This window comes from Oryx dammah, unplaced genomic scaffold (assembly GCF_014754425.2).
Source record: "Oryx dammah isolate SB20612 unplaced genomic scaffold, SCBI_Odam_1.1 HiC_scaffold_29, whole genome shotgun sequence".
NCBI lineage: Eukaryota > Metazoa > Chordata > Mammalia > Artiodactyla > Bovidae > Oryx > Oryx dammah.
In genome coordinates, this window is record NW_024070213.1 from 70,219,058 (window position 1) to 70,233,685 (window position 14,628).

At 40.8% G+C, this 14,628-nt stretch overlaps 1 protein-coding gene and 1 non-coding gene across 2 annotated transcripts in view; both read right to left on the minus strand.

The window, feature by feature from the left end:
- GRIP1 (glutamate receptor interacting protein 1) overlaps positions 1-14,628 on the minus strand; it is a 751,108-nt gene that overhangs the window by 90,883 nt on the left and 645,597 nt on the right. Inside the window, exons 11-13 of the mRNA XM_040233396.1 lie at positions 13,922-14,077; positions 5,641-5,827; positions 4,817-4,962 (exon numbers count right to left, since the gene is read on the minus strand). Coding sequence (XP_040089330.1) covers positions 4,817-4,962; positions 5,641-5,827; positions 13,922-14,077 — 489 coding nt within the window. The remainder of the gene's footprint in view (positions 1-4,816; positions 4,963-5,640; positions 5,828-13,921; positions 14,078-14,628) is intronic.
- Positions 8,348-8,512, minus strand: LOC120858992. The gene has a single exon (XR_005720012.1). It is a non-coding gene; the product is annotated as a U1 spliceosomal RNA (small nuclear RNA).

Below are 14,628 nucleotides of genomic sequence, written 5' to 3' on the forward strand. Positions count from 1 at the left end.
CCACATATTGGCCGAGAGCTTCCTAATTCCAAGCACTATTTTGCATGTTGTGGTATATTCTTGAACAAAAGGCACAAAGTCTCAGACATCACAGATATTTCTACTGGAGAAGACAAGACAATAATAATACTTGTATACAACATAACAATAAGTATGTTATGTATACGACATAACATCAGCATATGAGAAGGGCTAAGAAGAGCTACAAATCTGGGCAAGGGGACTGAGTGTGATAAATGTCGTGGAAGGCTTCTTTGAGCAATTGATGTTTCAGCAAAGATCTAAGTGCAGTGAACAAACCACCCAAATATCCTGGGGAAGAGCTGCCCAGGCAGAGGAACAGCAACTGCAGAGATTCTTTGATGGGATTGTGCTTGGGTGTCAGGGGCAGCCGGTTCACATGCCTTTCTCATCCCAAGTCCTGCCCCCCTTCTGAGAGATTTCACCAAGTAGTGGTCCTCCCATCACACTGCATGCTCAACACTCAGACCTCTGGGTTGAATAACTGCCTCCATTCTGCTTTGCTTTAGCAACTCACTACCCTGGAACTTTGCTTTACACTGAAACCCTAAACTCTAATATGCCATTTGATCTCAGTCTCCCAGCTGTTAGCTCTCCCCCTTTCTCTCACTCCCCCACTTTCTTCTCCCTGAAGACTCCTAATTCCTTAACCGCGCCCTTTCCGTCTGGTCTTTCATGCTGATCCTATATTGATCTCCATGCCTCTCTAACCTATTATACATTCTCTCAAGCACAAGCAGTATATGTAGTGCTTAGAACGTGGCCTTTGGAGCTGCACTGCCTGTGTTAAAATCCCAGCCCCACCATTAACGTAAGCCTCTATTTACTGGGGATACAGGAATATTCGTGTGGCCAAAAAGTTCATTCGGATTTTTTCTACTATTCGAACAAATTTTTTGGCCAGCCCAATAGTAACCTTCTCCATTGCTGTTTAAAGGACTTTGAGCTAATGCACATATAGGAAAGTAACAAGCCATAGAGTAAGCATTTGATAAATATGATAAATTTTCATGTGATTACCATAATTATCTCTCTGCTCTTTCTGTGATGATTTGAAACTCCGTGACTTTCGTGCTCCTTCTTTGAAACTTCCCTGGAAATAGTCTCTGGATCAATATAATCATCTACTATACCATCTCTGTTTTTATTCTTGAGCAGCTGAGGTCTCCTGACAAAAAACTACTTGACCACAAAGACTGATGTTGCTATAGACTGAAAGCTTCTGGATTCTGCTTGGTCTACCACCCAGCTTGAAAATCCCTTTACATGAATCTGGTTGGTTGTCTCATTCATTTCCCCATTAGCTATTCGGAACCTTCATCGTTCTTTTCAGCTCCCCAAGGTGCTGACCCTTTCACCCTTGCTTGACAGTTCTTACATGATCTTCCTAAGCATAGCTAAAATGTAATTATATTCTCGCATCCTTCTCTTCACATTCCTAGGCAAAGGTCTTCTACTTTCTGCCTTAGATGAATTACCTACCTATGCTCTGGATAACTTCCTTCTCATCCCTTTGGAAACTCATAACTACCACTTGTCTCTTTTTTCTCTCACTTATTTTGGGCTCCAAACATGCTCAAATCTCTCCAGTCATAACAAAACAAAATAACACTCATCTGAACCTGGAATCCCCTCTATCTCCTTTCATCTACAGCTAAACGTCTTCTTTTTTTTTCCTTTAATTTATTTTTTACTTTTTGGCTGCACTGCATGGCCTGTGGGATCTCAGGCCCCTGACCAGGACTGAACCCATGCCCTCTGCAATGGACGTGTAGATTCTTAACCACCGGACTGACAGGGAAGCAGTGAAGTCAAAGTCGCTCAGTCGTGTTTGAATCTTTGTGACCCCACGGACTATACAAGTCTTCAGGCCAGAATACTGGAGTGGGTAGCCTTTCCCTTCTCCAGGGACTCTTCCCAACCCAGGGATCAAACCCAGCTCTCCTGCATTTCAGGCAGATTCTTTACCAGCTGAGTCACAAGGGAAGCCCAGTCCCTACAGCTAAATCCCTTGATGTTGCCAAATGTCCCCTGGGGCAAAACTGATCTTGATTGAGAACCACTGATTAGAAGATAAGACAGTATAAACTAGAGCACAAAGTATGTAACTAAATGCTGTAGAAGTTCGCAAAGATCAGCCCACAATGGCCTCCTGTCCTTTTCATTTATTCGCTGCATTTGTCCTGCCAATCCGTCTTCCAAAACCCACTATCTCTGCAGACAACAAGCATAGCTTGTCTGTACTTCCCTACCCTTTCTTTCCTCACCCCTCAGCTCCCTGCAATCTGACTTCTGTCCCCTAATTCCTTGAAACTTCTCTGCCATGACTGTCTTCCTAATTGCCGAACCCAGTGGACATTTTCTTTCTTGCCTCTATTGTGTGAATCCTCTATAGCCTTTTTATCCTATCAACCATGACTTTTGCCTTGAAACTCTTGCTTTGGTTTCCAAAATGCCAGCATTTTTGGTTCTCTATATCATTTTCATCACCGCCTTTACTAGCATCCTTTCCCTTTAAATCTCAGTACTCCTCAGACAGAATTCCCACCTCAGTCCCCTCTTATCACTACTCTTTCCTTAGTGGTGTCCTTTATTCCAATGACTTTCACCATCACCACTGTGTTGGTCACTCTCTCCGTTCTGCTCTTTAGCACAGACCCCAGTCCTAGGCTCTGGGAGGTATAGCCTGCAGTCTCTGGGCACTTCCTTCTGCATCCCAGTGGCAAAACACTTCTAGCAAGTCTGTTCTTATCTTTCTGCAGTTCTTTCTCTTGTCTAACTGGCTACAAGGTCCTTGAATATGCCGAGCCTTTCAATTATCTGAACATAGCACAGTGCTTAGCACTTAGTAACTGGTTTATGGTAACTGTCTTTTGAGTAAGTAATGGATGTGCTTGTTCTCTTTTCCCCACTAGGATGAGTAGGATTTGTCTACTCATGTTTAAAATAGAGCTCTCTTTGTAATCCCCAAACTTCTATGCTTCAAGTCTTCTCAGTTTAAAAAAATCATCATCTACTCAACCGTTCACACCTTCATAACTCAGAATCATTACGATCTTCCCTTTTCCTCATCATCCATATCTGATCCATAAGGAAGTTATGTAAGCTCTGCTTCAAGCCACGTCCTAAATTCCACTCTCTATCACCATATCTAGCACTACCACTTTGGATGCTGTCCAAGCCATCATCATTCCTTACCTGTTCAATGGCTACACCTTTTGTTTGTTCTGATTTTGCTACTGTCCCCCCTGCACTTCATAAAGATCTCTCCAAAACATCCGTCAGGTTATCTCACTCCCCTCCATAAAATGCTCCACGGCTTTATTACACTTGGACTATAATCTAAAAGTTTACCAAGGCACTACATCATTACTTGGCCCCTTCCAACCTCTCCTATCCCATCTCCAAAACCAAATCTGATTCCTATCCCCAATCCCTTATATGCTCCAGCATGAGCCTTTTTTTTTTTTTTTTTCTTTTGCTGTTGCTCCTATCCACCAAGGTTATTATCCTGGCTCAGGTTTTTACACTGGCTGCTCCTTCTGCCTGCAATGTTCTTGTTGAGCCTTCTCAACCTTCAAATCTCTGCTCAAATGTCTCTTCCTTAGATAGTCACCCTATGAAAATAAACCCCCTACAGTCATTTGCTAACTCCCATTCTGCTTTATTTCGCTCAGAGTATGACCGCCAACTAAATTCATATTAAAAAAATGAACTTCTGTCCTGCTGTTTGCCTTCCCCATCTTCTGCTGCATCTCTGTTGTACAGTAGAATAACTGGCCTATGATAACCATTCAGCAAATACTTGTTGGCATAATATTATCCCTACGCCCAAAGGCATATCTTTATTGATTGCTAATGGTTATTAGGTCTGTGAGATGGTATTAACACTTCACTGGACTTCCCTGGTGGCTCAGATGGTAAAGCGTCTGTCTACAATGCGGGAGACCCGGGTTCGATCCCTGGGTTGGGAAAATCCCCTGGAGAAGGAAATGGCAATCCACTCCAGGACTATTGCCTGGAAAATCCCATGGACAGAGGGGCCTGGTAGGCTACAGTCTACGGGGTCACAAAGAGTTGGACACGACTGAGCGACTTCACTTCACTTCAAGAGAAGACAACTTTCTTAAATGAGAACTAGCACCTACCTCTAAAACCCGTATACCTATTAGCTACTGACAAACACCTCCTCCATGACTAAACATAAACACCCTTGCTGATTTTGATGTTAAGTTCACTCTCTCTTTCCTATGGCAAGTTTTGATGACTATGGAAATAGTCTTGAATAAAGTCTTCTTTGTCATTTTTAACAAGTGTCTGGTGGCAACTTCTCTTTAACACCAGAGACCAAATATTTACCTACTTGGCCTACATAAATTCATCTAATGAATTTTCATTGTTCCCTACAGAACTTTCTTTTTTTTTTTTTTTTCCCAGTAGGAAGAGTCAAAGAGAGGCATTTCCTGTCCTCATGACTGAAGACTATGGTTTCTCTAGCATATATGGGAAATGTCAGGAAGAATACAGCCTACATGATTTTTTTTTTATCACCTTTGCAGAAGCTATTACTTATTCATTTTGTCACATTTATTTTCAATTGTTCTTGTGGTGACATTTTAATGAATAATACAAAAGCAATGCACAATTCAAAATGACACCCCAAGCCTCCTAAACAAAAACACATTCGGTATATAAAAAATGATCATTCCTCCCACATTCTCTGCCATATAGTCCACTTAATTCACATGCAGTCCACTCCCAACTATGCAGCTGACTTGAGATTAGATGATCATACCTGCAACATCAAATTCAATTTCCAGCGTGACCTTGCTTGTGATTGAAGAGTCTCGGAGGAGCTGATTGGCTTCCTCAAAGGTGCTGTCTTCAGTTGGGATTCCATTAATGGCCAGCACTCTGTCTCCAATTTGAAGCACCCCACACCTAAATTTAGAACCAGACATTACAGGCTGCAGACAGAGTGAATGATTTTCAAGTTGACATTGCCAAGATCCTTCCAATACAGCATTTATTCTTGTTTATTCAATGCTGTGGGGCATCCTCTTAGGTCAACTGCAATGTCCTATATTCTTTTTTTCTATATAAAAATATAGTTGATTTATTATCCTGTGTTACTTTCAGGACTACAGCAAAGTGACTCAGTTATATGCAAGTCCTACATTCTTGTATTTCATGGCTATCAATGTGAACAAAGGAACCTTGAACTATCCCAGAGAAGTAATGAATAATTTAGCACCATGATATTATTATAATCTGATGTGAACCAATATACAGTAATGATGAATGTGCACTGCCCCATGGCAGAGAAATTATCATGAAGTTTTGACTTCAGAGAAATTTTTTTTTTTGTAATGGATTTTTTTCCTTTTTAATTAATTTAGCCTCTAGTCCCTGATGGACAAAAATCTGCTAAAGGCACCACCCAGGCTCGCTATTTTTCTCAAACGTGATCAAGAACATAAAATTTTATTGTCAGAACAGGGAGTTCATCCCGTCTTGCATTTCCTGCATTGAGCACTGTTCCATAATTTATTAGCCAGTCAAAGAGAGCCAGCAAGAAATGCAGGGCAGAAAATGATGCCGTGAAAGAAAGGATCTCACCTCTCGGCTGGGCTGTCAGCTTCAATATAGGAAATCAGAGGTGGAGAGGAGAGGGTCTCTGTAGCAAACACACTGCCCTGCAGTTGAATCCCAAATCCTGTGACAGGATCCGCGGTCAGCACAACCTCTGTGGTTTCTGTGTGAACAACCTGCCCAGCCAAGCCCACGGTGCTAGAGGCTAATGACACTAGAGGAACAAACACACACAGCAGAAATGACTTTAAACTGGAACAGGCACCAGGAAGGCCAGCGTTTCTGAAACAGATCATATCTCTGAAAAAAAAAAAAGCTCACTGTTAATGGTGGGACATGAGGTTTTGGCCTTTAAGCAAAAGTTTAACGAGAGCTGAATGGGGTAAATGAATCTCCCAATATCTGTCACATCTAAGTCATAGCATCAGTGTAGCCCCCTCCTCACACCCACCCCTAATATCAAGGACAGCTGGGCAACTGTAGGAAGAGCATGGTCTTGGGGTCAAGGGACCTGGGATCTAGTCCTGGCTCAACCACTAGGAAACCAGCTGGATGAGCTTGGGACTAAGTCGTTAATCTCTTTCCTATCTAGGAGAAAGGGGGTTGGGCTAACTGATCTAACTTCCCCTCCCCCCCTTTAGATATTTGTCCCTAAGTTCCTAACTTTTTACAAAAGACGCGACCTTCAGCTTTGAAGAAACAATTGATCTAAGTCTGGCTCCTGAGGTGGTAAGGATGTACCGGTCATCAACCTTCATCTATCATTGGCTTGGTGATGGAGTCATTTAAATGACTTTTCTACATTTCCACTTTTCTAATACATGGTCCTATTTCAGCATTTATCAGTTTTTTATTTTCCCTCTTGTCTCTTCACTAGACTCTTAAGTTCCTTAAAGATCGGAACCAGATCTTTTCCCCTCTGAAATTCCAGGGCCTGGAATTTCCATGGCTAAAGCCATGTGGGATGAATCTAGTTCTGTAACACCAATATTTTCCTTTTTGGAATCAACCCTTGGTCTGCTGAGTTAAGGAACGAGATTCTGGTCCTTCAGGACCCCAATTTTTCTATCATGTGGATCATTAGAGCATTCAGGCTGACACTGCAGAGGATGGTGAGATGTATCCTTTTCCCATCAGGAGTAAGGAACATCTACTTCTTCTTAAGAGGCACTGTCACTGTTCTTTCCCAGCAAGATTAATGTCACTGAGGTTAAAGTGGCCTGCTTTAGGGGGTGAAAGTAGCCTCCAACCCTCATCTTTCTACAGATGGTGGCTTACAATCCCAAGATCTGACACATAAACTATCAAATGTCAATTCAGATCGTGTTTTCTAAGTGTGGCTTTGTTAATATCAACTGTACTCTGAGTGCTCTCCAGATCACACATTTTATTTATTGGTGGCACAAAACCAGTAGAAGATACCATTTCATGTCAGCAAAAATCTAGAGGGTTGCATTTCTTTCCAGTTAGTACTCAGAGCAGGTGGGAATATAATATTAGAACATCACCCTTGGGCAGATGACTGGCACTCCGTCTTCTGAGTGAAGATTTTTGGACTTCAACACGTATACTTTATTTTATATGGAACTTTTTATAGGTCCACATTAATATTTTTTCCATTTACCATCCCAATTTGGCATAGATTTTTGGACTACTCAACTGGAGTTAAAAGTCATTTTTGAATTGTTAAGTCAGCTGATTACCATTTCCACTAAGAAAGAATCAAGAAGGAATAGGTCAATTTAATAGTAATGGGGGGATTAGTTTAGATATAGCAAAGACTTTCTGAGCAAAAAGACATGCTATATTTTTCTGAAACAGAAGACAGTTGAGGAATTTCATTTTCTGGAAGGTTTTGAAAACAGAAATAAGTATTAATTCATATGGGTATCATTAAATCTATAACCTCTACCTGGAGGCAAGCTGAGATGATAGAAATTGTGAGGACATTTAATTTAGAATTAAAAATGTATTAAACATTGGTTTTATAATTTTATGAAGAGTATATTAAATAACCTAGGATTTTACCATTAACTCTGAAAGTCCTCTGATGTACTAGAATCTGTTCTTTGAAATAGTACAATTTCATTGGAAATTGCATGTACTGATTACTCACACATATTAAAGTCTTGAAAATGACCAACAGAGATAAAGAAGATAAACTACAGATTTAAAGATGATAGGCCAAAAAAAAAAAAAAAACCAACTAATATTACTTGGAGAAGAAAAAGATGTTTGATTATCCTGCTTCATTAATGTGGTCAAAAAGCAGGAGAAAATAAAAGTTATTTATGAGTTATAACCTGGTAGTTTAAACTTCTCCCTCCAGCAGCAAAGCAGCAAATACTCCTGCCAGGTACTGGCTCTGGTCTGTGGTGTGCCCGCTTCTACTCACAAGTGAAGATGAAAATGACCACACTGCTGACATGCTGTGTTTGAACACTGCTAACGCGTGTGTGCCAAGGTTGTGTTCAGGATTTACATCTGTTCTGTCCTCTTCTCACTCCTTTCTGGAGGGTTCTGCAGGAGTTCACCCTGTGTTTTTGTCAATCCTTGTTTTTCCTACTGTAAAGGAAAGGCCAAGTAATGGGAGGCCAAAGATGACTTCTTAGCTCTGAACTTTAAAAATCTGCCAAATGTCTCCTTAATTTAGACAGCTGTGAAATTTGTTGTCAGATACAAAAAGCATCTGAAAAGTATAAAGAGAAATGGACCTCAAAGATTCTCTTTTTAAAAAGGGAAAGCACAAACAGAGTCCCCCTGTTATCACAAATTATGTAGTAGAATTTCCCTCATTTGGGGAAATTGCAGGGGTCAGTGTATGTGGACTACAATGGGTAAGCCCCACCCTGGGAAGACCACCTTCATGATCATGCTATCTCCCCTGTCGGGTAATTATCGAAGATTTATTCATATACTGTGCTTACAATTATTGGATTCTGTAACTGAAGACGTATATCTCACTAAGTGTTCCATATTAGAGTCCACATTGTACATCACATGATCCAGTTCAGGAGACAGTCGGAGTGGTCAACAGCTCCCTCCTCCAAATAGGGGTAGGGCAGCTCTTAAGCTGACCCCTTCAAGAGCTCTGTGCATGGTCATTTTAAAAGCTTACCATGAGCTGCCTTTGAATTCCAGTTGTTTTTCGGGGGCTGGTGGCAGGCACAAAAATTATTAGGTTGTTTCATTCTCTTCCTTTCAGCTCTTTTCAGTGGTGCCCTCCCTAGTAGTAAGTGATGACCACAGAAGAGGCAAGGGTCATTCTGAGAACGTGTTCTGAGGTCTACCCTTTGCTGCAGTTCAGGCAGACTGGAAACAGGAAAGCGTCTACACTGGCCCTGTGTACCAGAGCAGGAAGCCGGGGGGATTACCCAGATCCACTGCTCAGACATGCCCTGCCATCACAGGGGGTGATGGGCTTCTGGGAGGGGCCTTGATCCCCTGTGGCAGAACAAGGAGCAGCTCACACTGTGGGAGAAAGGTCAGGAAGAATATGGAAGAGGCGACAAGTGGGTTCCCTCTGTGACATGGCTCTGCCACCCTCCCAGGGCTTTGTGACACTGCTGGAGGCCGATGCTGGGGGTACTTAACATTTTCCCTGCGACACAAACATGACTTTCCTCTTTTATTCCTTGTAACAGGCTGTAACAGGCTTCCTGTACTTTCCTACCTTGGTCAGTAACAGAGAATGTTTTAATATTTATGTGAGAAAATGTCATTCTTTTCTGGCCATGTCCTTCCTTTGTATTAGAAACATAAGTAAGAATTTTTTTTTTCTTTCTGTTTTGCTCTGGCCTCAACTGATCACCAATACAGCTAAGAGATTTTTATTATATTTGTTGTGACTTTACCATGATTCACCATCCATACAAATGGCCTGGTTGCTATAGGAACGTAAGTATTAGAAAAGGGGCAGTAAATGGTGGCACCAAGTAAAGACATAAATAAAGTGGTGGAAATAACCCTTAATATAGTGAGAGGGGCAATAAAACTTTTATTATCTGTTATTTGGGAAAAGCTTTACCTCTAGCGTGACCATACCAAGATCAAGCAAAAAATAAAAAGAGAGAGAGAGAAAGAAAACCAAAACAACTAAGTTCTCAGTTTTCTTCTGATTTTGGAAAATTAACATTAGTTTTGTAGGTCTTTCTGAAGTGGGAATAAAAGCTTATAGCTTTCTGAATCTCCTTGTTTGATTAAAATATAAAATGTATGGTTTCCTGAGATATACATAAATTCTGGTAGATATATGGTCAGTGGTGCGCTAGTGGCTAATGTCTACAGCGACTGCTAAGAGCAGATTTCTAGAACCAGGTTTCTGCTGATACTTCTATTATGTTGGAGAATAACATGCTGTTTTAAGAGAGAATTTATCACTAGGTCACAGGTACTGGTGACAGTGTGGCCTTGGCCTTGTTTCCTACCACAAAATCCAAGATGTATAAATATCAACCTGCAATAGCCAAACAGATTATCATTTATTTGTCATCACTAATGTCCTTAATCAACCTAGCAGTCTTACCTAACACAAACAAATGTTTAGCCATTAAAGCAGAAGTGCAAACATGAATGCATTTGTTTTAATTGCCCTTCCTTGCTGAGGGCTGTTAGCCTGCTTTCTCAGTAAGCAGTGCTGCACATGAAGCCATTTTATGTAAAAATTTCATCTACAAATATCCACTACAAATCCTGATTCATTACATGGGAAGATCCAACTTACATATGCCTAAATGGAAATGCGGTGAAATATGCCTAAGTCTTGGAGCACTGTTAATATTTCAAGTTTAGGCATCATAATAGCAAATATGTAAACTATTCAAAATAGCTAACAATTAAATAGTGCTTACTATTTACTACATATTATTGTAGCATATATATATCATATTATATATTGCATATATATAATTATAATACTTATTTCATTAGGTAATTGTGAATATTATATGAGAATGTATCATTATTCATACATACATATGAACATATCATATATATATGAATATATAGTCTAGAACTTCCAGATGTTCAAGCTGGTTTTAGAAAAGGCAGAGGAACCGAGATGATATTGCCAACATCCTCTGGATCATCGAAAAAGCAAATAGAGTTTCAGAAAAACATTTATTTCTGCTTTATTGACTATGCCAATGCTTTTGACTGTGTGGATCACAATAAACTGTGGAAAATTCTGAAAGAGATGGGAATACCAGACCACCTGATCTGCCTCTTGATAAATCTGTATGCAGGTCAGGAAGCAACAGTTAGAACTAGACATGGAACAACAGACTGGTTCCAAATAGGGAAAGGAGTACGTCAAGGTTGTATATTGTCACCCTGCTTATTTAACTTATATGCAGGGTACTTCATGAGAAATGCTGGGCTGGAAGAAACACAAGCTGGAATCAAGATTGCTGGGAGAAATAACAATAACCTCAGATATGCAGATGACACCACCCTTATGGCAGAAAGTGAAGAAGAACTAAAGAGCCTCTTGATGAAAGTGAAAGAGGAGAGTGAAAAAGTTGGCTTAAAGCTCAACAGTCAGAAAAGTAAGATCATGGCATCCGGTCCCATCACTTCATGGCAAATAGATGGAGAAACAGTGGAAACAGTTGCTGACTTTATTTTTTGGGGGCTTCAAAATCACTGCAGATGGTGATTGCAGCCATGAAATTAAAAGACAGTTGCTCCTTGGAAGGAAAGTTATGACCAATCTAGACAGCATATGAAAAAGCAGAACATTACTTTGCCAACAAAGGTCCGTCTAGTCAAGGCTATGGTTTTTTCAGTGTTCATGTATGGATGTGAGAGTTGGACTATAAAGAAAGCTGAGCACTGAAGAATTGATGCTTTTGAACTGTGGTGTTGGAGAAGACTCTTGAGAGTCCCTTGGACTACAAGGAGATCCAACCAGTCCATCCTAAAGATCAGTCCTGAGTGTTCATTGGAAGGATTGATGTTGAAGCTGAAACTCCAATACTTTGGCCACCTCATGCAAAGAGCTGACTCATTGGAAAAGACCGTGATGCTGGGAAAGATTGAGGGCAGGAGGAGAGGGGGACGACAGAGGATGAGATGGCTGGGTGGCATTACCGACTCAGTGGACATGAGTTTGGTTGGACTCTGGGAGTTGGTGATGGACAGGAGGCCTGGCCTGCTGTGGTCCATGGGGTCACAAAGAGTCGGACATGACTGAGTGACTGAACTGAACTGAACTGAGAATATATTTCCTGTCCTATATGTCTCTTTTGGTGGCAAGAATATATATATATATATATATACATATATATATATATATATACACACACACATACATATTTTCATATAATCTTCACAATTACCCAATGGGGTAAGTACTATAGTTAGCCTCACTTTGTTGCTAAGAAAGCCAAGGTATAGAAAGCTTAAAAATCTTGCTCAAGGTCGTACTGCTACAAAGTAATGACACTGGGATGAGAAGACTCTGGGCGCATCACCAGTTCACTATGCTGCCTTCAACTTGTTTCTTTCAAGAGTAAATAATTTACCCTCTAGTGTTAGCTAAGAAATATCTAGAAGCTCCTTGTTTGCATTTTGACTAAACTCAATCTTCCTTCCATTTACCTATATTAAAGATGACAAATCTTATATTTGAAGGGATATGCACATCAAAACCAGGAATACACCACAGCAGTGGTTAGCCATGGTTTCCTTTGTAAGGAAACCTTCTCATTCCTGTAACATGAAGAGACCATTTCCCAGTATGGGTGATGGCCGGTCTCCCACACTGGTGGTGGTGCTGGGAGGCCTGGCCACAGACCCACTTTTGAAGATGACTCTCTGGCAAACAAGCTGAAGGGCCAATAGATCCAACCACCTCTCTTCACAAGAATGTTTTCTCTTTAACAACAGTCTTGAAGTACTTGGGTTTAGGTATCTTTAGGTAGCTACAGAGTGTTCCTTACTTTATCTCTATAGTAAACACAAGAAGAGATCCCATCTTCTTTGAGTTGTTTTATGGGAATCACAATCATGGCCACCAGAAAAAAAAAAAAAAATACAAGAAACACTTACCTCTCTCTACACTGGTTAGACCTGGCTGGAAAACTAGGTGTCCTCTTTCTTTAAAACTTACATGATCATGATGAGAGATTATGTTCTGCCCTCCCACTCCCACAAGAGAAAAATTCAGGAGTGATGTGTTTCTTCCCCTTTCCCCTAAGGCATTAGATCACCCTTTCTTCTTGACAAGCATGTATCCAGAAGCAGGCTGCCGGCCACATCTTCCTAGTTTTGCCTAGTCTATAACATGCTTGGCTGTCCTAGAAGATCATAGTTCTAAGAGTTGTAGTTGAAATTCCTAGTCTTTAGGATACCTGTTGTAAAAATAAGCATCCTTCCAATCTTCCTGACACTTGAGTGGGTAACATATATGTTAGGGCAGTGCTTGTCAGTGGAGCAGGTTCCTTGGGAAAGTATTAGAATCATGAGGCATGAAATACAGATTGAAAAGGCACATTTAAGGGGAATAGGCTATAGTTTGAAAGGCATGTTTAAACTTATTATTGTCTTTTTTTGCAGAGGTGGTTCATGAAACATGAAATTTATAATGCTGCTGCTAAGTCACTTCAGTCATGTCTGACTCTGTATGACCCCATAGACAGCGGCTCACCAGGCTCCCCCATCCCTGGGATTTTCCAGGCAAGAACACTGGAGTGGGTTGCCATTTCCTTCTCCAAAGCATGAAAGTGAAAAGTGAAAGTGAAGTCGCTCAGTCATGTCCGACTCTTAACCACCCCAAGGACTGCAGCCTACCAGGCTCCTCCATCCATGGAATTTTCCAGGCTAGAGTACTGGAGTGGGGTGCCATTGCCTTCTCCAGAAATTTATAATAATACTACACAAATACATGGGACTCATATTTACCAAAAGGGGATATAGTTTTCAAAGTGAATAGGTGGACCCAGCTTTAGTCAATAAGAAACAAAGAACAATGGCTTCATGTTCAAACGTACCCAGAATATAAGGAAGGAGTCTTAAAGAAAAAAGTTATATCTTTGATTTTATCAGCTCAAAAGAGCAAGAAAAAAATTCAAATAAAACGTTGTAGGCAAAAGCAGTACAAACTAACTAACCCAGTCTGAAACTGTATTTGGTGCAATCGTTATGTCGATAAGGGATAGATATCATTTCAATGGTCTTTGGTACAGGGCAGTGAGCTACTTATCTTCTTCTTGTAAAACACTCCTCCTATAGGTTTCCTTACATCCAAGATGCCAATGGACCCACAGGTTTTTTCAGGCCAAAAGACACTGGTTAACATTTCACTTACGTGAGCTTTTGAAGTCTTTCTTTTTCAGTCTCCTCCTCATCATGGTCCCACGTGGGCTAGTGGAGTAGAGGCTTCGAGGCAAAGTCCCCATGTTCAGGGAACTCAGGCTGTATGCACTCATGGAGGTGGGAGAGAAGGATGAAGACACCAAAGCTGCTGTAAGAGAGTGAAGACTTGGCATAGAGCATTCTCAGGGGGCGTGTGAGCCTGCCACACCTGTCAACCAGTAACGCTCCAGAAAGACACACCAGATGCACAGCAATGGCTAGTAGGTAGCTCCAACCAATCAGAGACCAAGTCTCAGGAGCCATGGAGACAGTGCTTTAGAATGAATCTGTGTTATAAGAGGCCAGAAATGCCTGAGGAGCAGCATTGATCCCCGTAAGTACAATGCAACACAGAGAGGCTCTACGAGTTTTGCTTTAGACAAAAAAAAAAACATTAAAGCAAGTTTCTCCATAAGTAACAACTCAATGCTTTGGATACATAATCTCATTTTCATAGACAGCTTCTGGCATGAATTTCACAAGTGGTTCCATATACACAAATGAGGTCTGAGAACATTATCTTCTATATAATATTCTGCATTGCTATTTCCTGACCACACATAAAGCATTCTGAACATTTACATCCTCTCTTAACAACAAATGCTTTCTGATGGAAAAGACAGACTTAAGAGATGACAGAAATGAGAAGTTGCTACTACA